The sequence below is a fragment of the Grampus griseus genome, assembly GCF_964374135.1.
Source record: "Grampus griseus genome assembly, chromosome: 4".
NCBI lineage: Eukaryota > Metazoa > Chordata > Mammalia > Artiodactyla > Delphinidae > Grampus > Grampus griseus.
This window is the reverse complement of record NC_138997.1, coordinates 29,410,419-29,437,929: the sequence shown is the minus strand read 5'-3', so window position 1 is coordinate 29,437,929 and position 27,511 is coordinate 29,410,419. Positions and strand designations below refer to the sequence as shown.

Sequence of the window (27,511 nt, the reverse complement as noted above, 5' to 3'; positions counted from 1 at the left end):
CGCCACCAGGGAAGCCCCCTGTCCATTTTCAATAATTATTTTTTTTCCTGCTTGTTTCTTTGGTGTCTGTCATTCATATGAGTCTTTCCTCTAATGACTAGTGACCCTTTGTGTTCATGTTTAAGTGTATTGCACAAAAGTTTATGTGCCTATGTATGTGCTGTCTGCTGGTGATGAATGAGCTTTATTTTAAATGTTATCATGGCTTCTCGTTTTTCTCAGTGAACACTTCTCTAATATTGCTTGATGTCTCATGTTTCAGTAAGCATACTTTCAAGTTATTTTGTTTTTTACAATAAGGCTTTTTAAAGTGTTCAGAGGTTTACTCCTCTGGAAAGTAAATATCCAGTCTCTTACCATGGTTGGGATGGCCATCGATATGAGGAGAGGAGCTCAGATTCTGTGTTTTTTATACCAGCTTTTATTCATTTAAACTCCTTTCATCCCTGTCCCTCAGCCATCCATATATGTAATCAGTGCCTTCAATTCTTGGCCTTTCTAAGGGTTTTGTAACAAGCATTTGTCTGCTTCAAGTTATTTCCCTTCAGGTTGTAGAGAAATTTTTTAACTCTCATTACTCTTGTCCTCTCTTTAGTATTTTTGTTCTTGTTTTTTGCTGTTTAACCAAAGTCACTCATTTTATACCTTTTTTTTTTTTTTTTTTTTTGGCGGTACACGGGCCTCTCACTGTTGTGGCCCCTCCTGTTGTGGAGCGCAGGCTCCGGACGTGCAGGCTCAGCGGCCATGGCTCACAGGCCTAGCCGCTCCGCGGCATGTGGGATCTTCCCGGACTGGGGCACGAACTCATGTCCCCTGCATCGGCAGGCAGACCCTCAACCACTGCGCCACCAGGGAAGCCCTATACCTTTTTTATTTTACGAGTAGAACATAGTTTAGTGATTTTCTAGCCGACTAGAATAAAAAAAAAAATTGATATACATTTAATGTCAGTATCGATGGCTTGACTAAAAAAGAAAAAAGGTGGCAGCATGGAGTATATGTAGTCTATCTTGTCAATCTGTAGCTTGATTTTATTTGCTTTAGAGCATGGTAATATTTGGGAATTACTTTTAAAATTCAGATAAATTCATGTGCTGTACTCAAGACACTAAAATATGTTGTAGGAGATTATCAAATTTATAGAAAACTGTCAAGTTCACTTTAGGGAAGTTAAAGTTGTATCAACATATTATAAATTAATATATAGCACATTTATTGGTGCCCTTTTTCTCTATATTTGTTTGTTGATGATGGGGAGGCATAGAATTAATTTAGTTGATGAAGTCTTGTTTTTCCCCCAACCCAAGTTTGGTGGACTTTTACCACCAAAAGCACATGTTTGAAAATTGATGTAACTCTGTTTATTTACTAGATTTCACTAATATATACTATCTCTGTTGTTGTTGTATGACTTAAGAGCATTAGTAAGCTAAGAGTATATTTTAGTAAAAATTGACTAATCAACAGTTATGGCCTTAGGAAGTGATAGTCAATTAAATACAGCTTAGAACAGGTATGAAATTATTGACTCAGTTGTGTTTTGAGTTTTTCCTCTCCAAAGTGCTGAAGTGTGTTTTAAAATTACTTAGCTGCATTAGTGGTTGGATTTGAGGCTTTTAACATGTTTTTCATCAATACCTCTGGGAAAAGAATAACCAAAACCTTTAAATGTATGGTGCATTTTGCATTGCTGTATAATTGTAAATACTATGATGAAATATTGAAATGATCATGAGAGACGATAACCATTAAGCTTTTCTTTCAACTGTTAAAACTCACTAAAGGTTATCTTGAGCTGTGGTTTGTGAAATTGTTTAGGCTAACACCTTCTTTAGTAATTGTCTCAGAAGTGCAGAAAATGCTTTAGGATAGCATGAATCTTCTTTGTAGTTTAGGTGACTTCCTTAAGGATTGTAGTCAGTGTTTTAGTATGGAGAAAACTTGTTGGCTTTGACTAGCAGCTGGGTTTATTAAAACAAATTAATTTCCTATTCTCATGGGTTTCAGCTTCTTTTTACCTGGGTTATTAATTCCTATCAGTATATCTTTATGTACCTGGTATGTGATATTTTATTAAATGTTAAATAGTTTATAATTAGGAATGGATTATAGGCAAATTAAAACTCTGATATCTTTAAGAATTGTGAGATTTTTAGAACTACCCAAAGCATAGGTAAGATTTGTATTTTCACTTCATTTCTCATTTAGTCTAATTTTTTTAACTGGTGAAAAAGTTTTATTCCAGGTGTTTATTAGATAGCTGTTACTACAAGTTAAATAATATGAGTTTATAGGTGATGTTTGAGAAAACAAGAATCCAGATGTATTAGCAGTCATAAATATGTTTCTGAGCTTTTGTAAGAAAAATTGGACTCTTCCAGTTCTATGTGTGTTTTCATGTCTAATTTGTTTTTAATTTAAAAGAAAAAAATTGTGACATACCAATTTAAGTTGAAGTCATAAAATTTTTAGATGATAATGTTTTTATAGTAACTTTAACTAGTTTTTATAGTAACTTTAACTAGTTTTCTATCTGACCTAAATCATGCTGTTAAAATCTTTGTGAAATTTAAAATCTTTGTGAAATTTAAATTTACATTATCAGTAAAAGTCAGTTTGTATACATAAATGAAAATAAAATCAAAGTGATGTTTACCTGTATACTTAAAACTTGAGTGTCTCTACTGTTACTGATGGTTTTCATGTGGGGTTTGAGTTTTGTATGACATAAAAATCCCCACCTGTTGCCGTTTTAAATCAGAGAAATTGGATTTGAGAAAAATAATACTAGTAGATACTTTTGAAAATAACATGTGTGATCTAAAGAATTATATATGGGGTAACCTCTTGCCTTTCTTCCTAATTTCTTTTTTTCTAGCGAGAAAAGTAACTATTTTCTTTTTACTAAATTTAATTTCCCTTTTGAGATTTTTCCCTCAAGTAAGTGATCTAAAGGAAAACTCAGTTTAAGGTCTTGCCCCCTCATACTCTGGTGCTGTATCAGATTTCCAGGTGGCTTGCTGAGAGTACTCTGTTGGGCATAAGAGCTGAGGAGTGAGATTTTGCTTCTGTTCCTTGACTAGGGCATCCCTCTGTTACCATCCTTTCTGATTCCCTGCTGTCTATCAACAAAGGTCACAACTGTGTTTTCCTTATCCCCTCAAAGCCTCAACTATGTGTACATCTTTCTGTGATAATTTTCTGACTCCTCCAAGGGCATGCGTTACTGTGAGGCTGTTTTAGGTCCATCTACCATTAAATCTGTCTCTATCTACTCTTCCCGTGCATTACTAGGTTTAGGGCAACTCTTTGAGTCTTGGCATCTCCCTGTGCTCTGCCTCGGAAGTGAGGTGTGGAACCTTCTGGACCAGGATCAAAAAACTTACCTGCGGTTTCTGCTTTTTCCTCTTTTCTTCCTCCTATTTCTGAGAAGAGTGGAGGGTATGACACATCCTCTTCTCTCAGAGGTTTACTTCTTCATGGAGTTTGATTGCTTTCCTTTGTATTGTCTGTCTGTTTACTTCATTTTGCTAGAAAGAAAAGGATTTTAAATTAGATGGGTATTTCCATTTATCCTTGACTTGGTTTACCTTAGTGAAAGAAATATAAGATCTCTATTTTGTTGTTTCAATATGCTGGCAATTGTGAATTTTGAGACTATATATTTTGGACTTATGAGCCACTAATTTCTAAATGTTTGAAAGTTGTTGAATCATAAAATCACACATCTTTAAGAATTTTTTTAAGGGGTATCGAGGGCCTAGAGATGTATAGTGATCTGTTTATGGACATATCCTGTTAGTGTCATAGTCAGTTTGAGAACATAGATCCCATGACTTCTTGTTCCTCAGCAACACATTGCTTTATCTTCTCACCTAGTCCTAGCCAATTACTACCCTCAAATGTTCTGACTGACTTTATATCTACTTTTCATTCTACTGTATATGTTCTGTTAGTATATTCTTGCTGACACTATTCATGAAATAGAACTCTATAACAAAATTATGGCAAACAGCCATTTCAGTCCTGAGGGCCACCTTGGGTTTTTCAAAACATGAAAATAATAAATACTGGGGATAAAAAGGAGAAAGTAGCTGTGAAAGGATGAGGCTTAAAACTAAATCAGAATTTGGCATGACACAGAACAGTCTTCAGGGGTGAAATTACATGGAATTAAAAACTCTTCAAGGTGTTAGATTCAGAATATATGAATACTGCTTATGATAACAGTGGTAAGGTCCCCAGCACTGTCTTTTGTTTTGACCATTATAAAAGGACAAAAAAACATTAGTTAAAGGATATTATGTAGGTGGAATAGAAGGGCTCTTCAGTTTTAAGGAACATAAAGATTATGTATATATGTCTAGTTCTTTAAAAAATACACATACGCATGCATTGGCATTTCTCAAATCTAGCCACATTTCAATTCATGTGGGCCCAGCTTTATTGGATTAATGCGTATTTTATATCTGTTTTGAGATGAGGCTTAAAAAATTCATTTCTTTATATATTAATGGTTAATTTTCTTCTGAGGCTTTTTAAAGAAAAAATTTATTTACTTTTTATTTTTGGCTGAGTCAGGTCTTAGTTGGGGCATCGGGGATCTTTCGATGCGGCACCCAGGCTCTTCGTTGGGGCACGCAGGCTCTTTGTTGCAGCACGTGGGCTTCTCTCTAGTGTTGCGTGGGCTTGTCTGTAGCTGTGGTGCACAGGCTCCAGAGCATGTGGGCTCAGTAGTTGCAGTACGGGGGCTCTCTAGTTGTGGTGCTCGGGCTCCAGAGCACGTGGGGTCTGTAGTTGCCGCACACAGGCTCTCTAATTGTGGGGCGCAGGCTTGCTTGCCCTGCGGCATGTGGGACCTTAGTTCCCCAGCCAGGGATTGAACCCACGTCCCCTGCATCGGAAGATGGATTCTTAACCACTGGCACACCAGGGGGCTTTTTAATGGATAACTTATTCATAAAGAATATATTAATAATTTTATACCATCTTTTGCTAATTCATATGCTAGTAAATTATAGTTTTTCAGCTTACAAGTAGTCTAGCCAAATTCACTGATCTCTCGTCTCTTTCTTAATCATTAATCAATTTTTGTAGAATGTGTGCTATTATTAAGTTTAGGGAGCTACTTAATTCCGTCTTCCCCTCATTTGGGGTGACGCATCTCTTAAAGAAACAAAAACAAAACCTCTGTCCTTGGTCTTCTTTGCTGCTTTCCTTTCAAACTGTTTCAGTTAAATTAGTAGGATATAATGGTACAGAACTGAAAGGGCAAGATAAATATAGATAGGCTCATTTAGTTTATCTAGAATCAAATTGTTGCTAACTTGTTTAGTTTACTTTTTAATGTCAACTATTTATGTGTTCATGGGGCTGCAATGGGTAGGCAGCATGTTTAACAAAACTTTTCCATTAAGATTTTTTGGAACTTAATTAATTTCCATTAAATCAATTTCAATTAAGTATGAAATAGATATGGATGATGTTTTTCATAATTATTGTTTTAAAGACATAACCTACTGAGTGAAATTTGTTCAGCTATTTTCTGCTGTTTTTTAGGAGTGGCAGAATTCTATTCAGAAGAATGCAGGCCTTGCTTTTATTGAACTTGTCAACGAAGGAAGGTAATCTATTTTATATCCATGTATATTTTACTTTAAAATGTTATTGTATTTTTGCCATCGGAACTGATATTTTTGGTACTATATTGTTTTTGCAGTCAGTGATATAGTGAGCTTAGATATTAATTATTACAAATATTTCAATATTTAATCATTTTGTTCTCTTCATCGTTATGTGCTTAATGATAAAGTCAGTTCTTTGTTTTTCAGTAAGTAAACCTTTGGCAAAAGTATACTGATGATTCTATTAGCAGATATAAGGAAAACTGATACTTATTTGGGCTTCCTAGAAAATTCTATTATATTTGTAGAGCCAATAAATAGACTAATATGGTCTATATTATCTCTCCTATGTCATGGCCTGGGCATAAGGGAAGAAGAATTCAAGGAAAGAATAGTCAGTAGTAGGAAAGAAAAGTGAAGTACAGAGATAAAAAGAAAGATACAAGGAAAAAATGGATTTAAGAAAGTGAGAGAATTAAAGGGTAAGAATAAATTGAGGAAATGATGAGTGGACTACTTTGAGTCTGTTTCATGTCAGTTGATTTTTTCTTTTTTTAAAAAATAAATTTATTTATTTATTTATTTTGGATGTGTTGGGTTTTTGTTGCGGCCCGCGGGCTTTCTCTAGTTGTGGTGAGCGGGGCTACTCTTCGTTGCAGTGTGCAGGCTTCTCATTGCGGTGGCTCTTGTTGCGGAGCAAGGGGTCTAGGCACGCGGGCTTCAGTAGTTGTGGCTCGCGGGCTCTAGAGCACAGGCTCAGTAGTTGCGGCATATGGGCTTTGCTCCGCATGCATGTGGGATCTTCCTGGCCCAGGGCTCGAACCCGTGTCTCCTGCATTGGCAGGCAGATTCTTAACCACTGCGCTACCAGGGAAGCCTGTGGCAGTTGATTTTGGATTACTTGGACTGAAGACCCAGGGTATAGATTAAAAGGTGTGATTGGCTGCCATTGGAAATAGCATTCTGAACAAAATTATTGTTTGAGAATGTTTTTTATACTGTTCTGTCTAGAGTTGAGATTGACACCATCACTATAGGAATAATTTGAACTAGTAACTAGGAGTTTAGCCTCTGTCTCGTTAATGTTGTAGAAGAGGGTACTGTTAACTTTACTTTATAGTAAATGCTACTAAAGTTATTTCACTCAGTAAATAATTATAGGTGCTCACAGACTGGTGTTGAATACAAATAAATAAACCTGCAACTAATGCCATATGGTAAATTCTGTGCTAGAAGTATTTACATATAGGTTATTAAGGTAGGAATGTGAAAAAAGAGAAAGACTACACAATTTAGTTCAGAAGAATTAGGCAGAACCTCCCCAGGGAAACATGATTCCTGAGATGTATTTTCAAGGATGAGTAAGGTTAGTAATGTAGACTTTGGAAAAGTGGGGATTATGGATAAATTGGAGGACGTATGTGTGAAAAGCATTCTAAATAGAGGGAATAGAATATCTGAAGATACTGTGATGTGGGAAGGTGTGTATGTACGTGTGTGAGTGTGTGTGCATGTGTATGTGTGTGAATTGTTGGAATAGAATTGGTTATCTGGACCATAAAAGGTCTAATGTCGTGTATTTGGATTTTCATCTAAAGGCAATGGGAAGCCTTGAAAGGTCTTAAGAAAGTATTATTATGATACTTGGGTTTTGGAAGGATAACTAGCAGTGATGTTTAGGATGGGTTGAAGCAGAGGAGACCTAATTGAAATCAAGAACAATAACAAGGCTATTGCAGTGATCTATATGAGAAACAGAGCTAAATTGTAGTCTGGAGTCTGGAAAGTGTTGGGAAATCAATAAATATTTCTCAATGAGTGAATGACTAATAATATAGTCTTACTTTTAGCAAAAATTTCAAAGTGCTTATTCATCAGAAAAATAACTCTTTGGCTGAATTTCAACACTGAGGTATTAGATGCTTTTAAAGTTTATATATAGGAAAAGAGTTAGTGAGTGCTGTTGATCGAATATGTATTTGTTCTACTTAATGCAAAACACTGATTAACACCAGTTCTTTTTTTTAAGAGAAGTGGTTATAAAAGTCTATTTTGCAAATGAAGCAACTGACAAAGGATTAATCTCCAAAATTTACAAGCAGCTCATGCAGCTCGATATCAAAAAAACAAACAACCCAATCCAAAAATGGGCAGAAGACCTAAATAGACATTTCTCCAAAGAAGATATACAGACTGCTGATGAACACATGAAAGAATGCTCAACATCATTAATCATTAGAGAAATGCAAATCAGAACTACAATGAGGTATCACCTCATACCAGTCAGAATGGCCATCATCAAAAAATCTACAAACAATAAATGCTGGAGAGGGTGTGGAGAAAAGGGAACCCTCATACACTGTTGGTGGGAATGTAAATTGATGCAGCCACTATGGAGAACAGTATGGAGGTTCCTTAAAAAACTAAAATAGAACTACCATATGACCCAGCAATCCCACTACTGGGCATATACCCTGAGGAAACCATAATTCAAAAAGAGTCATGTACCAAAATGTTCATTGCAGCTCTATTTACAATAGCCAGGACATGGAAGCAACCTAAGTGTCCATCAACCGATGAATGGATAAAGAAGATGTGGCACATATATACAGTGGAATATTACTCAGCCATAAAAGGAAACGAAATTGAGTTATTTGTAGTGAGGTGGATGGACCTAGAGTCTGTCATACAGAGTGAAGTAAGTCAGAAAGAGTAAAACAAATACCGTATGCTAACACATATATGTGGAATCTAAAAAAAAAAAAAAGGTCATGAAGAACCTAGGGGCAAGACGGGAATAAAGACGCAGACTTACTAGAGAATGGACTTGAGGACACGGGGAGGGGCAAGGGTAAGCTGGGACAAAGTGAGAGTGTGGTATTGTATATATTGACAAATGTTAAAAAATGTTAAATAGATAGCTAGTGGGAAGCAGTCGCATAGCACAGGGAGATCAGCTCCGTGCTTTGTGACCAGGTAGAAGGGTGGGATAGGGAGGGTTTGAGGGAGGGAGACGTAAGAGGGAAGAGATATGGGGATATATGTATATGTATAACTGATTCACTTTGTTATAAAGCAGAAACTAACACACCACTGTAAAGCAATTATACTCCAATAAAAATGTTAAAAACAAAATAATATAAAATAAACAAACAAGTGAATTTATAAGCTGAAAAAAAAGTCTATTTTGTTTAGGTTCTACTAAGTCTAAATGCCCTCCGTTATGCAAGTTAGTGTTACATTTAGTAGATAAGGCAACATACTTTTGTGATTAATAGTTTTAGCTTTGAAGTTAGCCTTGGGTTCAAATTTCAGCTTTGATATATGGGAAGTACTTTTACTTCTGTGAGCATCCATTTCCTCATCTATTCTGTCAGCCAATATTTATTATGCACTGACTGTATACTATGACTTGTCCTTGATTCTGGGGATACAGCAATAAACAAAACAGATAAAGATTCTTTTTTTTGTAGATCTTACATTTGAACAGTCATTGGCAGACTATGAACAATAAACAAAATAAGTAATGGATTATATATGAAAGGTGGTAAGTTGTTTGGAAAAAGATAATGTGAAGCAGGTTGAGGGAAATGGTGATTTTTAAAGGAAATATAAAGGTTTGATACCTTTATAGAGTAGTTTAAATAGAGTGGTTATATTACAGATCACTGAGCAATTGACATGTAAGCAAGCACTTGAATGATGTGAAGGAGTTAAACATAGGGGCATGTAGGGGAAAAGCGTTCCAGTCCTAGGGAACAGCCAGTAAACAGATGAAAGCTTCCCTGGCATATTTGAGGAATGAGGCTAGTATAGCAAGAACAAGTGATCATAGTGGAGAGAAGTAAGAAATGAGGTCAGAGACATAGGGCAAGATTTGTGTAGAGCCTTTGCAATTCATTCTGCAGGAGATAACAATCATTGCAGGATTTTGAGTAGAGGAGGGAGACAATCTGCCTTATGTTTAAAAGGCTGATTTATGTAAGAATTTAAGGATAGAAGCAAAGAGATCAACTAGGGCACTACTGTAGTAACTCTAGTTAAACATGATGGTGTTGTGGACTAGGACAGCAGCAGTAGAGGAGGTAAGAAGTAGTAGGATTATGAATATATTTTGAAGGTAGAGTTGATAGGATTTACTAATGGATTGGATGTGGATTGTGAGACAGAGCTAGGAGTCAAGTATTACTCTTAAGATTTTTGGCTTCTGCAGCTGAAAAGATGGTGTTTCTATCAACCAGATGGAAAAGGCTGTGGATAAAACTGTTGTTGGGGAAGATCAGGAATTCAGTTTTGGAAATACTGATTTTTATATCTCTAGTAGACATCCAGGTAGAGGCAGTTGTTAATTATTTCTCCAGACTAGAGATCTAAACTTGAGTGTTATAAGAATATAGATGATATTTAATGCCTTGAGATTAGACGAAATCATTAAGGTGGTAGGGTGATGACTGAGATTTGACCACGGGCTCAGAAGTTGTTTCTGACTTGGTCAGGAGTAGTTTTGGGAGAGTGGTGTGGAAAAAAGCCTTTGCAGTGAATTTAGAAAAGAAGAAGAGAATAAGAGAAGAGGAATTATAGAATGTGTATAAACAGTTCTTTAGAGGAATTTTGCTACAAAGGGGAGCAAAAATAAAATGGAGTGGGGGGAATAGAGTCAAGGGAAGTAGGGTTTTTAAAAAATGAGAACAAGAGAACAGTTTCATGGTAAGGAGTGGGGAAATTAATGTAGAAGAGATAGGTGAGAATTTCTGGAGTGATGTTTTTAAGTTGATTTGAGAGTGGGTGAATTTGTATGCAAATGGGGGTTTGGCTTTAAAGTAGAGCATGGATGGGTCGTTTACAGTAACTTGGGAAGGCATTTTATGTAGTTGCAGAGTCTGGGAGGTAAATATGGAAGTAGAGTTAGAGTTGGGTTTCAGTGGGTTTAGGTTTTGCCAAGTAAGGGGGAGAGAAGGCCAAGGGAGCCTCTTTGTGCTAGAGAGTGATTGTAATCATTGACCACAGGATTATGATTATTAAGCTAGGTAAAGAGGAGAGTGACTGTAAAGAAAACGATAGGATGGATGGATTGGAGCTCTAAGGACTGTTAGAGTTGTGATAGTAATAGAATGAGTGAGCTATAAACATGAGAGGTAATAGTTTAGAGAGTGGGACGAGTAGAACCAAGGCCATTCAGTTATTGGAAATGATGAGGTCTGGCATATGACTGTGCAATAAATGGCTGAGGTAGGGTGGAAGACAAGCTCAGAGAAGGAGAGGAGTTCAGGGATCTGTCAGACCAGGATCTCAGTCAGCTTGGAATCTCATGTTTGTAGACTGTATCGCTTACCATCCCTCATCAGTGGTGTCTCTACATACCCCCAAGTAATTTCCATTTATTTCTCATTGCTTTTAGTTTTTGAATCACTGTCACTTTCTCCAACACTGTTCTTACAATAATTCCTCATGCTTTTACCCATATTGTGGCATGTATCAGTATTTTGTTCCTTTTTACTGATTAATAGTATTCCATTGTACAGATATACCACATTTTGTTTATCCCTTCAGCAGTCAGTGAATGTTTGGATTGCTTTCTGGTTTTGGCTATTATAAACAATGCTTCTATGTGTGTTTGTGTACAAGGCTTTGTGTGGACATATGTTTTCATTTTTCTTGGGTAGATACCTAGGAGTACAATTGCTTGGTGGAATGGGAAGTCTGTGTTTAATTTTTTAAGAAACTGCCAAGCTATTTTCCTAGTTAGCCTAGTAGGTATCTTACCCTGGTTTTTGTTTTCATTTCCCTAATGGCTAATCCTGTTGAGTATTTTTTCAGGTGCCTTCTTTGGGAAAATGTCTGTGTACATCTTTTGCCCATTTAAAAATTTCATTCACTGTATGACTTCTGACTTTTAAACAGTAATTTATATATCAGTATTTCTGTATATAAATCTTTTGTCATATACATGATTTGCAAACATTTTCTCTCAGTCTGTGACTTGTTCTTTCATTTTCATTGAAGAGCAAGTTTTTAATTTTGATAAAGTACAATTTACCTATTTTTTTCTTCTATGGATTATGACTTGTTGGCAAATTCAAGAAATCTTAGGTCAAAACAAGTACTAGGGTTTTCTTTCTTTTTTTTTTTCTAGAAATATTTTTTCATCCCTAGAAATTTTGTAGTTTTAGCCCCTACATTTAGATCTGTGATTCATTTTGAGTTAATATTTTTGTATGGTGTGAGATAAAAGTTTAGCTGTTTTGGATCTTCTACATAGATAGTCATGTCATCTCTGAGCAGAGATATTCTTAGGTGTTCCTTACCAATCTGTATACCTTTTATTTCCTTTTCTTGTCTTCTTGCTTTAGCTAGGATTTCTGGTACGATGTTGAAAAGGAGTGGTCAGAGGAGTATCCTTGCCTTATACTGATCTTAATGGGAAAGTTTCTAGTTTCTCACCATTAAGTATGGTGTTAGCTTTTGGATTTTTCCATAGATATTCTTTGTCAAGTTGAGGAAGTTTCCTTCTATTCTTAGTTTACTGAGAGATTTTATCATGAATGGGCATTGGATTTTATCAAGTGCTTTTTTGGTATCTGTTGATATATCATGTGATTTTTCTTTTTAGCTTGTTTATGTATGATGGAGTACATTAATTGACTTTGGAATGTTGAACCGACTCTGCATACCTGGGTTAATTCCTGCTTGGTCATGGTATATAGTTCTTTTTATAGTTGTTGGATTTGGTTTTATTTGTTGAGTTTTAGAAGTTACTTGCTTGGGCTTAATTTGCAGAATTGTCTCTCTTGTGGTAAGGTGTTCTGAATATTGTTGCTAAGCTGTTTTAGAATTCTTCTTCATATATATATATTTTTTTGGTCTGACTTTTAAAGGGTCACCCCTTTTTTTCCATAGCTTTGAGGTCAGTGAATGATTGATCAGAAGTCTTTCTGAAACCTTTGACCGTGTATGGCTGGTAAATCTGCATTTGGTTTTGATGGACACATTTAAATTTGAAGTAGTTTTCATCCTCTAGCTTTTACTTCTTGTTGATCTTTTTCGAGTCTGCCCTGTATCTGCTCAGGGACCCAGATAGCCATGTGTGAAATTCTTATTAAGCTAGTTTATTTCCAGGATCTCCCTCTCTAATTTCTGGTTTGTTCTCTGGTCTCCTGCTCACCCTAACTTCAAATGTAATCTCACTCTAGGAGAGCTATAGGTCTTTCCAGTTTTTGGCTTGGCATGCATTTTCTTCATTTTCTGTCCTCTCTTTCAAATCAAGTCATCCATCTCTGGCAGTGAAGTTGCTGGTTTCCATAAGCAGCCAGAGACCGATGGAACTACCACACCTATGGTGTCTGGGCGGGGAATTGCCAGAAAAGATTGCCACAGACTTCGTTTGTTCTTACTTAGTGTTTAGCACATTTTTGTGAATAAAATTATTATGGATGTTGTTGCTTGCTTTTGGTCAGTTTTCAGAACACTGAAATGATTGTTATTCTTCAGTTCTATACTTGCTTTTCTGGGAAAGGATTTGTTGGACTCTTTATTTCACCATAGCTGGAAGATCTACCCCCAGATCTTTACATGTCTGATTCATTATGATTTAAGTCCCAGTTCAGATGTCACCTTGTCAGAGAAGTCTTCCCTGAAACCTGTTGCCCAGGTTATTTTTACCTCATTTCTTAAAATTTTTCTTAAAATTTCTTAAATTTCTTAAAATTCCTTCCCTATATCTTTTATTCTTTCCCCATGTTTTGTCTTTATTATCTGTCTCCTCCTGCACAGTATATGTTTAGTGAGGGCAGTCCCTCTGTCTCTCACTTATTGTTATACCCCTGGCTCCTAGAGAAGTGCCTTGCAAAACCAGTAGATATTTGTGTTTAATTGATAAGATAATTTCAGCTTAAGTATATTGTTTTTATAGTTTTAATTTCAATTATTTATATTTTTCATGTAAATAACATACTTTCTTAAACAGAAATTTGCTTTATACAGATAATCTTGACAATAGTCAAGTGATATTTCTTTGAAGATTATTACCAAGAGAAAAGAAAATACATATACATATAATAAATATTTTACATTAAAACTTTTCTCTGTCTTGTGAAGAAATAGATTTTATGTTCTTAAATATTTTATCCAGAACAGCTGATTCTTATTATTTCTTATTGGAGAAAGAATTATTTGAATAACTTATTTGTTTTTATATCACATGTAATTGTAGGTTTTGTAATAACTTTTTCCTGATTTCTTATCTATGTTTATCTTACTCTGTTTGGATTTGTTTGCCTCCTGTCATTAGAAACTGTCTTCTTTACCTTAGTGCTTAGCCTATAGAAAGTACTTCAGCCTTTGTCTTTTAAGCAGATGTTACAAAGAAACTGTGGTATAAAGAGAACTAACATTCTTTAGTGAAATAGTGGAGGTAATATTTGAAATTTTTATTCTCTCTTTCTTTAGAGAGTAGAATATATTTTAAAGGGACAATTTAGAGATTTATTTTTCTGAAATCAGTAGGTTGGACTTTCCTTTTATAAATATTTAATACATTAAGGTTAAATGAGTTTACTTAGCAATGGATGTATTTGTGTAGCAGTGTTCAACTACTGGACTTAATCCCAGGGGCAGGAAGAATAAGTAATAAGGGTTTTCTTTTCACTGCGGAGACCAACCGTTTTTTTTCTTTTTATGTAAGTCTGACCTGACTTGACCCCATTTATAGAGTAGCTGCCATAAATTTGGTCCTTGATTAATGTTTTATTAGTGTAAATAACATGTAGACCTTTACAGACTGAGAGAGACTACAGCATAGGGTTTATCAGATTTGATGGGTATCATTAGCAAATCAATTAACTTAGGTCAGACATAAGTAATTGTTGTCTGGTAGAAATGTTTCTCTTAACTTACCTGTTTAATTGATTAGATACTTCCTCTGTAAATACATTGTTTTGATACTTTTGAGATGAATTATTTGTATTTTTCTTGTAAACAACATTCCATTTTAAACAGATTTTTTATAGAAATAAAATAACCAGTAATCACTGACATAATCAAGTTATGTTTCTTTGGCAATTTTTACCAAGACAAAGTAAAATATATAAACATTAATAAAAGATATAAGTTTAAAAAAATTAAATTTCCACATTTTGTGAGTAGTAACATTGTTATTTCTGGATCATAATTTTTGTTTATGGATATTTTGTGATATATTGAATCATCATCATCAATTGACTTTTCAGATATGCAAGTAATTGATCTAAAAGTGTTATTTGTTCTGAAAGACACAGGTTTCTTTACACAGTTTTAAATTCTTTAAAGAATATTAAAGCATTCTTTCAGAATGTTCTGTGATGCTGTGGCACCACATTAATAGGGAATAGGAAAATCTGTTCTAAATTCAGGCGTGGTAGGTAACATTATTATGTATATAGGGCTTCAGTCGATTTATTTGTGTACTCAATTTCATTTTATGTTAGTTGCTTTTTCTTTCACCTTAAGATATATTTAATTGAAAAATGAATTTAATTAAACTAATTCCGGTAGAACTGTTGCTTATATATTTAAATTAAAGTCTTTATCAGTGAACCTTAAAAGTCTTTTCTCATTTGGATAAAGGGGTTTAGATTTCATATTTTGCCTTTCTTGTTATTCCTATTATCCCTTAATGGTTTTATTGATCTCTCTTCTAAAAATTTTAGTATCTCAATTTGGGTGTTAATTTTGCCAGCAGAAATTGATCCAGCTGCTAGGTAGCCTTCTTTCTTCCTGCCAGCCTGCCTGCCATCCATCCAACAAATATTTTTTCGAGTATTTTAAGCCCCTGAGGTTGTTCTCGGCAGTTTTGATCAAGGTAGCTGCTCTGTAAGCATTGCTAAGTCTTATAACTTCACTTGTTTGACTTGTGTTAGAAGGAACAATGTAATGGATAAATATTGATCATCTTGCACATTTTATATATTCAGGTGGTCCTGTTTTTGTTTTTATACTCTGAGATTCTGAAAAATCAGTGCAGATTCCCTATAAGTAAAATTTTTATAGCTTAAAATGTCAAGGGATCCTGTGTTTGTTAAGCAAATTTTTAATTTGTCCCCTCATTTATAAAGTTGAAAAGAGACATGATTCCATTGGCCAATCAAAGCTTTAAAATTTTTGACAGTAAAAATCAGGAAAGTAGTAGACTGTGGAACCTAGTTTAAAGGAATAATATCTGTTAAAATTTTTAAGATATAAATTCTCATTTTGAATTATAATACTTTAAATAGATAAGTGATTATAAAATGACCTATATTTAAAGTATTGGGTTTTGTTTATTAAAAATACATTTTGAGAACTTCTATAGCCTCCTAGGATTTTACTCTTAAATTTCTTCCTAGGACTCTTTCCTTTTTGCCAGACTTGAAAAGCACAGAAAGGGTAGATTATCCCATATACTGTTGGACACATTGCTTAATTATCCCCTGGGGATGGTCAGTATCTGCTTATTACAGCAATAATTCAGACTTGTATACAAATATGTAAATAGCCTCATAAAAGACATAATGTTTCTAGTACTAATACACTTGTCTGTCTCTTCAGAATTCAACTTCTTAGATTGCAGTTGTGCTTTCTGAACATTTATTTAGTAGCTCCAGCATTTTCTTTCACTCCAAGAGTCATAGATTCCTAATAAATACCTATTGAATAAGTTAGTAGAAGACTGAATGGAAGGGAAGGCTAAGAGGGAGAAGGGAGGGAGGGAGAGAGGGCAAAAACACATTTCATTTTATTCTGACCCACTTGGCTATTATTTGGGTTATAGTTTGGTAAAAGACCAAGGTATTTGTTGCACTTACGTAAACAGTGTAGCTAAAATACATTACTATCTGAGCCAACCAAAGATATACTCTAAATCAAAGTAATCTCTTGGAAACTCGGGAGTGTTTCTTAAAGAGTCATATGCTTTCCAGTTAAATTTTTAAATTATGTGTGTAGTAAGATTCCAATTAAATATTATGAACAGTTGTTTGGATATGGTCTTATTTTTGGGGTAGAGTAAGAGGTGATTGTTTCAAAGATTTGTTGAGATGAGGCTTTCATCTCCGTTTACTCTGGATTGAATTGATGTAGAAATTTGTGTGGAGTGTTTAGAAAGACGTATGTGCTGTTCTTTCCTCTTGAAGATTAGGTTATTTAAATTACTGTTTATTATTTTTGAAAGTTTAATGGCTTATTAAAGAGGACTAGAATTTTCTCCCCTTAATTAGGATACACACATTTTTCTTATTTCATTTCTTCATGTGTTTAGGTTTAAAACAGTCATATGGTCAAATTATTTTTCACTTTTAATTTTCCAGCTTGATCTCAGTTTTCTGTGGTTACTTTTTAGGCTTGTTTTGTTGTGATCAATGTGAAATAATGGTGGTGCATTTAAATTATGTTTTTCACTCCCTAAAAATGCTAAATTGCACTAGGTTTAAGGGCTTTATGTGTTTGGCATTGCAGTTGACCATTCTCAGCAAGGATAAGTATATAATTTTCAGAAAATGTGGTGTGGATTCAGAATGCCTGTAGAATATGCTTGTGTTTGTATAGAAGTTTCATAACCTTATGCATCATTAAAAACTACAAGGGTTTATATATAAATGGAATCATTTACTATATTAAATGAAAATGAGTATAGAAAAAGAGAGGCAAATGAGGGGTGGGAGAAAAAGGAAAGACAGCTAAACTTTGAGAAGAATTAAATGAAAATAAGATGAAGACAGAGTCAGTTGACTTCATTCATTTAGAAAATATTTAGGAATGCCTGCTATATGCTGTTCTGGGGGTTCAGCAGTGGATACAGTAGACATTCCCACTCTCTTATAGTGTATTTTAATTGGCATAGGTAGACGATAAAGAAATTAAAAACTTCATATTAGGTCAGAAAGTGATAAGTGCAATGAGAAGGTTAAAACATTCAAATTAAAGAGAATAGGTACAGTGTGGGGCAAGGAATGTTGCAATTTTTTTTTTCTTTTAGTTTTCAAATTTTAGTTTTATTTAAAATTCTGGTCATAAAAGTTTCCTATTAAGTTTTTTAAACAATATTTAACTTAGGAAGTGAAAAGTCTTCTGTTTTCCCTATACTATAGTTGGTTATTATATATTCTTGCAGAACTTCTTCCACATGTTAGGATTTTTCTTTTGTTTTCCTTTGTTGTTTTTTTTTTTAACATCTTTATTGGAGTATAATTGCTTTACAATAGTGTGTTAGTTTCTGCTTTATAACAAAGTGAATCAGCTATATGTATACATATATCCCCATATCCCCTCCCTATTGTGTCTCCCTCCCACCCCTCTAGGTGGTCACAAAGCACCAAGCTGATCTCCCTGTGCTACACGGCTCCTTCCCACTAGCTATCTGCTTTACATTTGGTAGTGTATGTATGTCCATGCCGCTCTCTCACTTCGTCCCAGCTTACCCTTGCCTCCCCCCGTGTCCTCAAGTCCATTCTCTACGTCTGTATCTCTATTCCTGTCCTGCACCTAGGTTTTTCAGAACCATTTTTTTTTTTTTTTTAGATTCCATATATATGTGTTAGCATATGGTATTTGTTTTTCTCTTTCTGACTTACTTCACTCTGTATGACAGACTCTAGGTCCATCCACCTCACTACAAATAACTCAATTTCATTTCTTTTTGCAGCTCAGTAATATTCCATTGTATATATGTGCCACATCTTCTTTATCCATACATCTGTCGATGGACACTTAGGTTGCTTCCATGTCCTGGCTATTGTAAATAGAGCTGCAATGAACATTGTGGTACATGACTCTTTTTGAATTATGGTTTCCTCAGGGTATATACCCAGTAGTGGGATTGCTGAGTCGTATGGTAGTTCTATTCTTAGTTTTTTAAGGAACCTCCATACTGTTCTCCATAGTGGCTGTATCAATTTACATTCCCACCAACAGTGCAAGAGGGTTCCCTTTTCTCCACACCCTCTCTAGCATTTATTGTTTGTAGATTTTTTGATGATGGCCATTCTAACCGGTGTGAAAGGAAACCTTATTGTAGTTTTGATGTGCATTTCTCTAATGATTAATGATGTTGAGCATCCTTTCATGTGTTTGTTGGCAATCTGTATATCTTCTTTGGAGAAATGTCTCTTTATGTCTTCTGCCCATTTTTGGATTGGGTTGTTTTTGTGGTATTCAGTTGCATGAGATGCTTGTAAATTTTGGAGATTATTCCTGTGTCAGTTGCTTCATTTGCAAATATTTTCTCCCATACTGAGGGTTGTCTTTTCATCTTGTTGATGGTTTCCTTTGCTGTGCAAAAGCTTTTAGTTTCATTCGGTCCCATTTGTTTATTTTTGTTTTTATTTCCATTTCTCTAGGAGGTGGGTCATAAAAGATCTTACTGTGATCTATGTCATAGTGTTCTTCCTATGTTTACCTCGAAGAGTTTTATAGTGTCTGGCCTTACATTTAGGTCTTTAATCCATTTTGAGTTTATTTTTGGCTATGGTGTTAGGGAGTGTTCTAATTTTATTCTTTTACATGTAGCTGTCCAGTTTTACCAGCAACACTTATTGAAGAGGCTGTCCTTTCTCCACTGTACATTCCTGCCTCCTTTATCAAAGATAAGTGACCGTATGTGCGTGGGTTTATCTCTGGGCTTTCTATCCTGTTCCATTGATCTGTCTTTCTGTTTTTGTGCCAGTACCATACTGTCTTGATTACTGTATCTTTGTAGTGTAGTTTGAAGTCAGGGAGCCTGATTTCTCCAGCTCCCGTTTTCTTTCTCAAGATTGCTTTGGCTATTCAGGGTCTTTTGTGTTTCCATACAAATTGTGAAATTTTTTGTTCTAGTTCTGTGAAAAATGCCAGTGGTAGTTTGATAGGGATTGCATTGAATCTGTAGATTGCTTTGGGTAGTAGAGCCATTTTCACAATGTTGATTCTTCCAATCCAAGAACATGGTATATCTCTCCACCTGTTAGAATCATCTTTAATTTCTTTCATCAGTGTCTTATAGTTTTATGCATACAGGTCTTTTGTCTCCCTAGGTAGGTTTATTCCTAAGTATTTTATTCTTTTTGTTGCAGTGGTAAATGGGAGTGTTTCCTTAATTTCTCTTTCAGATTTTTCATCATTGGTGTATAGGAATGCAAGAGATTTTTGTGCATTAATTTTGTATACTACTACTTTACCAAATTCATTGATTGATTAGCTCTAGTAGTTTTTTGGTAGCATCTTTAGGATTCTCTGTGTATAGTATCATGTTAACTGCACACAGTAACAGTTTTACTTCTTCTTTTCTGACATGGATTCTTTTTATGTCTTTTTCTTCTCTGATTGCTGTGGCTAAAACTTCCAAAACTATGTTGGAGAATAGTGGTGAGGGTGGGCCACGTTGTCTTGTTCCTGATCTTAGTGGAAATGGTTTCAGTTTTTCACCATTGAGAACGATATTGGCTGTTTGTTTGTCATATATGGCCTTTATTATGTTGAGGTAAGTTCCCTCTATGCGGGTTATTTTTAATCATAAATGGGCGTTGAATTTTGTCAAAAGTGTTTTCTGCATCTGTTGAGATGATCATATGGTTTTTCTCCTTCAGTTTGTTTATATGGTTTATCACATTGATTTTCGTATGTTGAGGAATCCTTGAATTCCTGGGATAAACCCCACTTGATCATGGTGTATGATCCTTTTAATGTTCTGTTGGATTTTGTTTGCTAGTATGTTGTTGAGGATTTTTGCATCTAAGTTCGTCAGTGATATTGGCCTGTAGTTTTCTTTTTTTCTGACATCCTTGTCTGGTTTTGGTATCAGGGTCATGGTGGCCTCATAGAATGAGTTTGGGAGTGTTCCTTCCTCTGCTGTGTTTTGGAAGAGTTTGAGAAGCATAGGTGTTAGCTCTTCTCTAAATGTTTGTGAATCCATCTGGTCCTGGGCTTTTGTTTGTTGGAAGATTTTTAATCACAGTTTCAATTTCAGTGCTTGTGATTGGTCTGTTTATATTTTCTATTTCTCCCTGGTTCACTCTCAGAAGGTTGTGCTTTTCTAAGAGTTTGTCCATTTCTTCCAGATTGTCCATTTTATTGGCATATAGTTGCTTGTAGTAATCTCTCATGATCCTTTGTATTTCTGCTGTGTCTGTTGCTATTTCTCCTTTTCCATTTTTTTTTTTTTTTAGCGGTACGCAGACCTCTCACTTTTGTGGCCTCTCCCGTTGCGGAGCACAGGCTCCGGACGCGCAGGTTCAGCGGCCATGGCTCATGGGCGCAGCCGCTCCGTGGCATGTGGGATCTTCCTGGACTGGGGCACGAACCCGTGTCCCCTGCATCGGCAAGCGGACTCTCAACCACTGCACCACCAGGGAAGCCCTCTCTTTTTTCATTTTTCATTCTATTGATTTGAGTCTTCTCCCTGTGTTTCTTGATAAGTCTTGCTGATGGTTTTCTTTTGTTTTTTCAATATCTTTATTGGAGTATAATTGCTTTACAGTGGTTTTTTAGTTTCTGCTTTATAACAAAGTGAATTAGCTATACATATATGTATATCCCCATATCTCCTCTCTCTTGCTTCTCCCTCCTACCCTCCCTATCCCACCCCTCTAGGTGGTCACAGAATACGGAGCTGACATTCCTGTGCTATGTGGCTGCTTTCCACTAGCTATTTATTTTACCTTTGGTAGTGTATATATGTCCATGCCACTCTCTTACTTCATCCCAGCTTACGCGTAACCCTCCCTGTGTCCTCAGGTCCGTTCTCTATGTCTGCGTCTTTATTCCTGTCCTGCCCCTAGGTTCTTCAGGTCCATTTTTTTTTCGATTCCATATACATGTGTTAGCATACGGAGTTTGTTTTTCTCTTTCTGACTTACTTCACTCTGTGTGACAGACTCTAGGTCCATCCACCTCACTACAAATAACTCAGTATCGTTTCTTTTTATGGCTCAGTAATATCCCATTGTATATATGTGCCACACCTTCTTTATCCATTCATTTGTCAATGGACACTTGGGTTGCTTCCATGTCCTGGCGATTGTAAATAGTGCTGCAGTGATCGCTGATGGTTTGTCAATTTTGTTTATGTTCTGAAAGAACCAGCTTTTAGTTTTATTGATCTTTGCTGTCATTTCCTTCATTTCTTTTTCATTTATTTCTGATCTGATATTTCTGATTTCTTTCCTACTGCTATCTTCGGATTTTTTTGTTCTTCTTTCTCTAATTGCTTCAGGTGTAAGGTTAGGTTGTTTATTTGAGATGTTTCTTGTTTCTTGAAGTAGCTTGTATTGCTATAAACTTCCATCTTAGAAGTGCATTTGCTGCATCCCATAGGTTTTGGGTTGTCGTGTTTTCATTGTCATTATTTCTAGGTATTTTTTGATTTACTCTGATTTCTTTAGTGATCTCTTGGTTGTTTTGTAGTGTATTGTTACCCTCCATGTATTTGTATTTTTTACAGATGTTTTCGTATAATTGCTATCTAGTCTCATAGCGTTGTGGTTGGAAAATATACTTGATACGATATCAATTTTCTTAAATTTACCAAGGCTTGATTTGTGACCCAAGATATGGTCTATCCTGGAGAATGTTCCAAGAACACTTGAGAAGAAAGTGTATTCTATTGCTTTTGGATAGAATGTCTTATAAATATCAATTAAGTCCATCTTGTTTAATGTGTCATTTAAAGCTTCTGTTTCCTTATTTAGTTTCATTTTGGATGATCTGTCCATTGGTGAAAGTGGGGTGTTAAAGTCCCCTCCTATGATCGTGTTACTGTCGATTTCCCTTTTTATAGCTGTTAGTATTTACCTTATGTATTGAGGTGCTCCTATGTTGGGTGCATAAATATTTACAATTGTTATATCTTCTTCCTGGATTGGTCCCTTGATCATTATGTAGTGTCCTTCTTTGTCTCTTATGATAGTCTTTCTTTTAAAGTCTATTTTGTCTGATATGAGAAGTGCTACTCCAGCTTTCTTTTGATTTACATTTGCATGGAATATCTTTTTCCACCCCCTTACTTTCCATCTGTATGTGTCCCTAGGTCTGAAGTGGGTCTCTTGTAGACAGCCTATATACGGGTCTTGTTTTTGTATTCATTCAGCCAGTCTGTGTCTTTTGGTTGGAGCATTTAAACCATTTACATGTAAGGTAATTATCGATATGTATGTTCCTATTACCATTTTCTTACTTGATTTGGGTTTGTTATTGTAGGTCTTTTCCTTCTCTTGTGTTTCCTGCCTAGAGAAGTTCGTTTAGCATTTGTTGTAAAGCTTGTTTGGTAGTGCGGAAGTCTCTTAGCTTTTGCTTGTCTGTAAAGGTTTTAATATCTCTGTCAAATCTGTATGAGATCCTTGCTGGGTCGAGTAAACTTGGTTGTAGGTTTTTCCCTCTCATCACTTTAAATATGTCCTGCCACACGCTTCTGCCTTGCAAAGTTTTTGCTGAAAGATCAGCTCTTAACCTTCTGGGGATTTCCTTGTATGTTATTTGTTGCTTTTCCCTTGCTGCTTTTCATATTTTTTCTTTTTTTTGAATTTTCCTTTATTTATTTTTTTATACAGCAGGTTAATAATTTTTCTTTGCATTTAATTTTTGATAGTTTGATTAATATGTGTCATGATGTGTTTCTCCTTGGATTTATTCTGTATGGGACATTCTGCACTTCCTGGACTTGATTGACTATTTCCTTTCCCATATTAGGGTAGTTTTCAGCTATAATCTCTTCACATATTTTCTCAGTCCCTCTCTTTTTCTCTTTTTCTTCTGGGACCCCTATAATTCGAATGTTGGTGCATTTAGTGTTGTCCCAGAGGTCTCTAAAACTGTCCTCAATTCTTTTCATTCTTTTTTCTTTATTCTCCTCTGCAGTAGTTATTTCCACTATTTTATCTTCCAGGTCACTTATCCCTTCTTCTGTCTCAGTTTTTCTGCTATTGATTCTTCTAGAGAATTTTTAATTTCATTTATTGTGTTGTTCGTTATTGTTTGTTTGCTATTTAGTTCTTCTAGGTCCTTTTTAAATGTTTCCTTTATTTTCTCCATTATATTTCCAAGGTTTTGGATCATCTTTACTATCATTGCTCTGAATTCTTTTTCAGGTAGACTGCCTATTTCCTCTTCATTTGCTTGGTCTGTAGGGTTTTTACCTTGCTCTTTCATCTGCTGTGTATTCCTCTGTCTTCTCATTTTGCTTAACTTAGTGTTTTTGTGGTCTCCTTTTCACAGGCTGCATGTTTGTAGTTCCCGTTGTTTTTGGTGTCTGCCCCTAGTGGGTAAGGTTGGTTCAGTGGGTTGTGTAGGCTTCTTGGTAGAGGGGACTGGTGCCTGTGTTCTGGTGGATGATGCTGTATCTTGTCTTTCTGGTGGGCAGGACCACGTCCAGTGGTGTGTTTTGGGGTGTCTGTGAACTTAGTATGATTTTAGGCAGTGTCTCTGCTAATGGGTGGGGTTGTGTTACTGTCTTGGTAGTTGTTTGTCTTGGCATGTCCAGCACTGGAGCTTACTGGTTGTTGAGTGGAGCTGGGTCTTAGCATTGAGACGGAGATCTCTGGGAGAGCCTTCGCCATTTGATATTACGTGGGGCCGCGAGGTCTCTGGTGGTCCAGTGTCCTGAACTCAGCTCTCCCACCTCAGAGGCTCAGGCGTGACACCCAGCCAGAGCACCATAACTTTGTCAGCCACATGGCTTTGTTTTAACCCTGCAGTACCAGTGGTGTAGATCACTGAATTCAGATGTAAAGGGGGTTACCTGGTGCTGCTCTGGCCCTCTGGCCCTCCGTGGGCCCCCGATTCCGGCCGTAGTGCGTAAGCTTCTTTCCTCGTCCGCTGCTTTCCTGGGTGTGGATATTGCAGTTTTAAATAAAATGGTCAAGGTGGAATCTAAAATGGTGTGTTCCTATGAAAATTATATGCAAGTGCAACTAGCAGTGGCAACAAAGGCAGTTACAGGAAAATAGAAGATGGTAGATATTTTGTAACAGAGAAATCCTAAAATGGATTCCAAGTGGGGAGTAAGCAGAGTGGTTTCCCTAGTTGTTTTATATAAGACTGTCTTCTCTCCCACTTAATATACATTGAGAATAAATATTTCATAGTCCTAAGAACTTGTTTTGTCTAAAAATGCCACCTTGCCAACAGCCCATCTGCTTCCATTCTAGTCTCTCTACTACCTTGAATTATTGTTTTGAAATGCTCAACGAGGGATTTCTGTACAAAATAAGTTTGGAAAAATAGATTCATATCAGGCTATGACATTTATGTTAAATTTGAAACTTATATTAAGTTACTGAGTTCTTACATTTTCAGGAGAAATAATTTGTTCTTTCCATCCCAGTTGTTGTAAAGTGTATTGATATATTATAGTCTGCCTGATAAAAGGTTATTAGCCTCCAGAAGTAGGTACCACCTGGACTACTTCTAAACAGAGAAAGATCTAGATTGGCTTTAAATACGTATGAAGCCTGTTAAAGAATACTGAAGAGTTTATTTAAAAATACTCTCTAGTTAGTGATCAGTCTGTGCTTTCTCAGACTTCAGGCTGTGTATTCTATGATGTTAGACCCTTTGTGTCTCTTACTCAAAGTTGTTACTGAGGGCTTTACCTCAGAAAGGAGCAGAGAGATATCAATTTAAGGATTTTTGTGATACTGATTTATTGGCTATCGTGTGTGTGTGTGTGTGTGTGTGTGTGTGTGAGATGTGAGCAAAGAGGTACATGGAGATTTATGTAATACTTCTACAATAAGAATAAAGAATATGTTGATAAATGAAATTTGGTCTGAGAAGTGAGGTTTTATTAGTTGTGATAATACTGAAGGAAGACTTTGGAAACAACTTTTTCCTCTCAGGTTTGGTTTGTGTCAATTCTCTGTAGTTAATTCTAAAGAAATTACAATGTTAGAGAGATTGCCAATTCAGACACATTGCTTCCATATTCTCAGTTGTTAGGGTGCAGAAAAGTGGTAACTTCCTTTCCCATCAATGGTAAAGACGTTTAGTAGAGAAAATCTGACAGTTGCTGCTAATGGGAGTCACAGAAAACCCAGGAAACAGAGCATAATATTGGAAAACTCTTGGTGAAAATGTGTGGATGTGCTTACCCAAGGTCTAGACTAGTATAATCAGATGTGGACAATGGGCTGTAATGTAGTTATGGGAGATGGTTGTCATCATTAGTGTTATTTATTGAGCTGGTAGCATGAATCTTTCTTAGTTGGTCACTTGATAGGGCTGTTTGTTTCCTAGGGCTGACACAAGCACTTTTTTTTCTCCTTGTGCTGTAGGTATAAATTATACATAGTTTTTCTCCTTAATAATAAAATATGTGAATCATTTCGTGCTCTGCATTTAGAGATTTAATTTGCTAAATAGTAAGCCTACTATTTTGAGACTGCTTATTATAATTAAAAATTTAACTCACCTGTAATTCTTCGTTGGCAAGAATAGTATTCACAACTGTTAGTTAAAATTACAGTTGCTAAATACTGTATAATTTGTATATTTGAGAAAATATGCACATAGATGGAAAATATTGGCCCCTTAGAAAAGCAACAATTCTTTATTCATTTAGATATCTTATTACTTATTTTGTGAAGTCATTTTTTCTATATTTTCCATAATAAAACGAAAAGTCATATTTATGTGTCCAATTTAAAAAAAATGGGAGGCATGTAGTGAGAGCCTTCTGAAATATTGGATTTTAAAATCATTTTTTAAGTTATGAAGGAAAAATATGCTTCCTTTCTTCTTTGGAAGTAATATTAAATACTTTATATACATTCTAATCAAATTTTAAAATATTCTTATAAATAAATAAGGTTAGACAGTAATATTTTGTATTATGTAGTGAAAATTTTTCAAACTTACATTTCTGACATAGTTGTTTAGTCTAAAATCTCTAGAGTTTTACTTTAAATTACCTAGATACATTTAGATACTTGAGAATCTTTACTTTAAAGCATTGGCACAAACTATCCGTTTATCAAATAATGATTGAGTACAGTTGGGGTCCCAAACCAGTCCGCAGCCTGTTAAGAACTGGGGCACACAGCAGGAGGTGAGTGGGGGAAGGCGAGCGAAGCTTCATCTGCCGCTGCCCATCACCTCCCATTGCTCCCCATTGCTCGCATTACCACCTGAGCCATTGGTAGCATTACTGCCTGAACCATCGCTCGCATCCCCTCCATCGCTTGCATTACTGCCTTATCCATCACTTGTAGTACCGCCTGAACCATCACACCCCCCGTCCCCACGCCCCATGGAAAAATTGTCTTCCACGAAACCGGTCCCTGGTGCCAAAAAGGTTGAGGGCTGCTGGAGTACAGTCTACCTGAACAGTACCTCTCAGGTACTATGGTTGATTAAAAAAGAATAGGTAAAAGATGTGCTTCCTTAATCACTTGTGGTATGATACGGAGGATAGAGTAATATAGGTAGCAATTGAATGGAATTTTTTGATCCTGTGTAAACAAGTAAAATATCTGCTATGTATATAATAAGCATTAAGTATAAGTTGGCCTAAAATAAAGGCCTTTATACAATTGTAGAATATTCCTTAGAGGGAAAGAAGATTCAGCTGGATCTTATGGAAATTAAGACTTTGGAAGTAAAGAAAGGACAAAAAACCAATTGCAGGTGGTTTTGGCACTCATTTTCCATCATTCATTTAGTACTTATTTATTGATTGTAGCCTGTGTGTCAGGCACTGTTCTGGAGACAGAAGATGTAGCTGTGAATAAGACTCTGCTGACATACATAGAGGAGAGGACAAATAATAAATGAATGAACAAATAAGATAATTCAGATAGTAATAAATGCCTACGAGAAAACAATACAGGATAAGGTTATGAGAATGAAGAGGGGAGAGTTTATAGGGAAGCCAATATAGCATGTCAAGAGGAGATTTGTGAAGAACTGACACT

The 27,511-nt window shown here is 35.7% G+C and overlaps 1 protein-coding gene across 1 annotated transcript in view; it reads left to right on the top strand.

Moving 5' to 3' along the window:
• Positions 1-27,511, top strand: part of LRBA (LPS responsive beige-like anchor protein) — a 600,745-nt gene that overhangs the window by 105,696 nt on the left and 467,538 nt on the right. Inside the window, exon 23 of the mRNA XM_082652852.1 lies at positions 5,560-5,624. Within this exon, the coding sequence (XP_082508978.1) occupies positions 5,560-5,624 (65 nt within the window). The remainder of the gene's footprint in view (positions 1-5,559; positions 5,625-27,511) is intronic.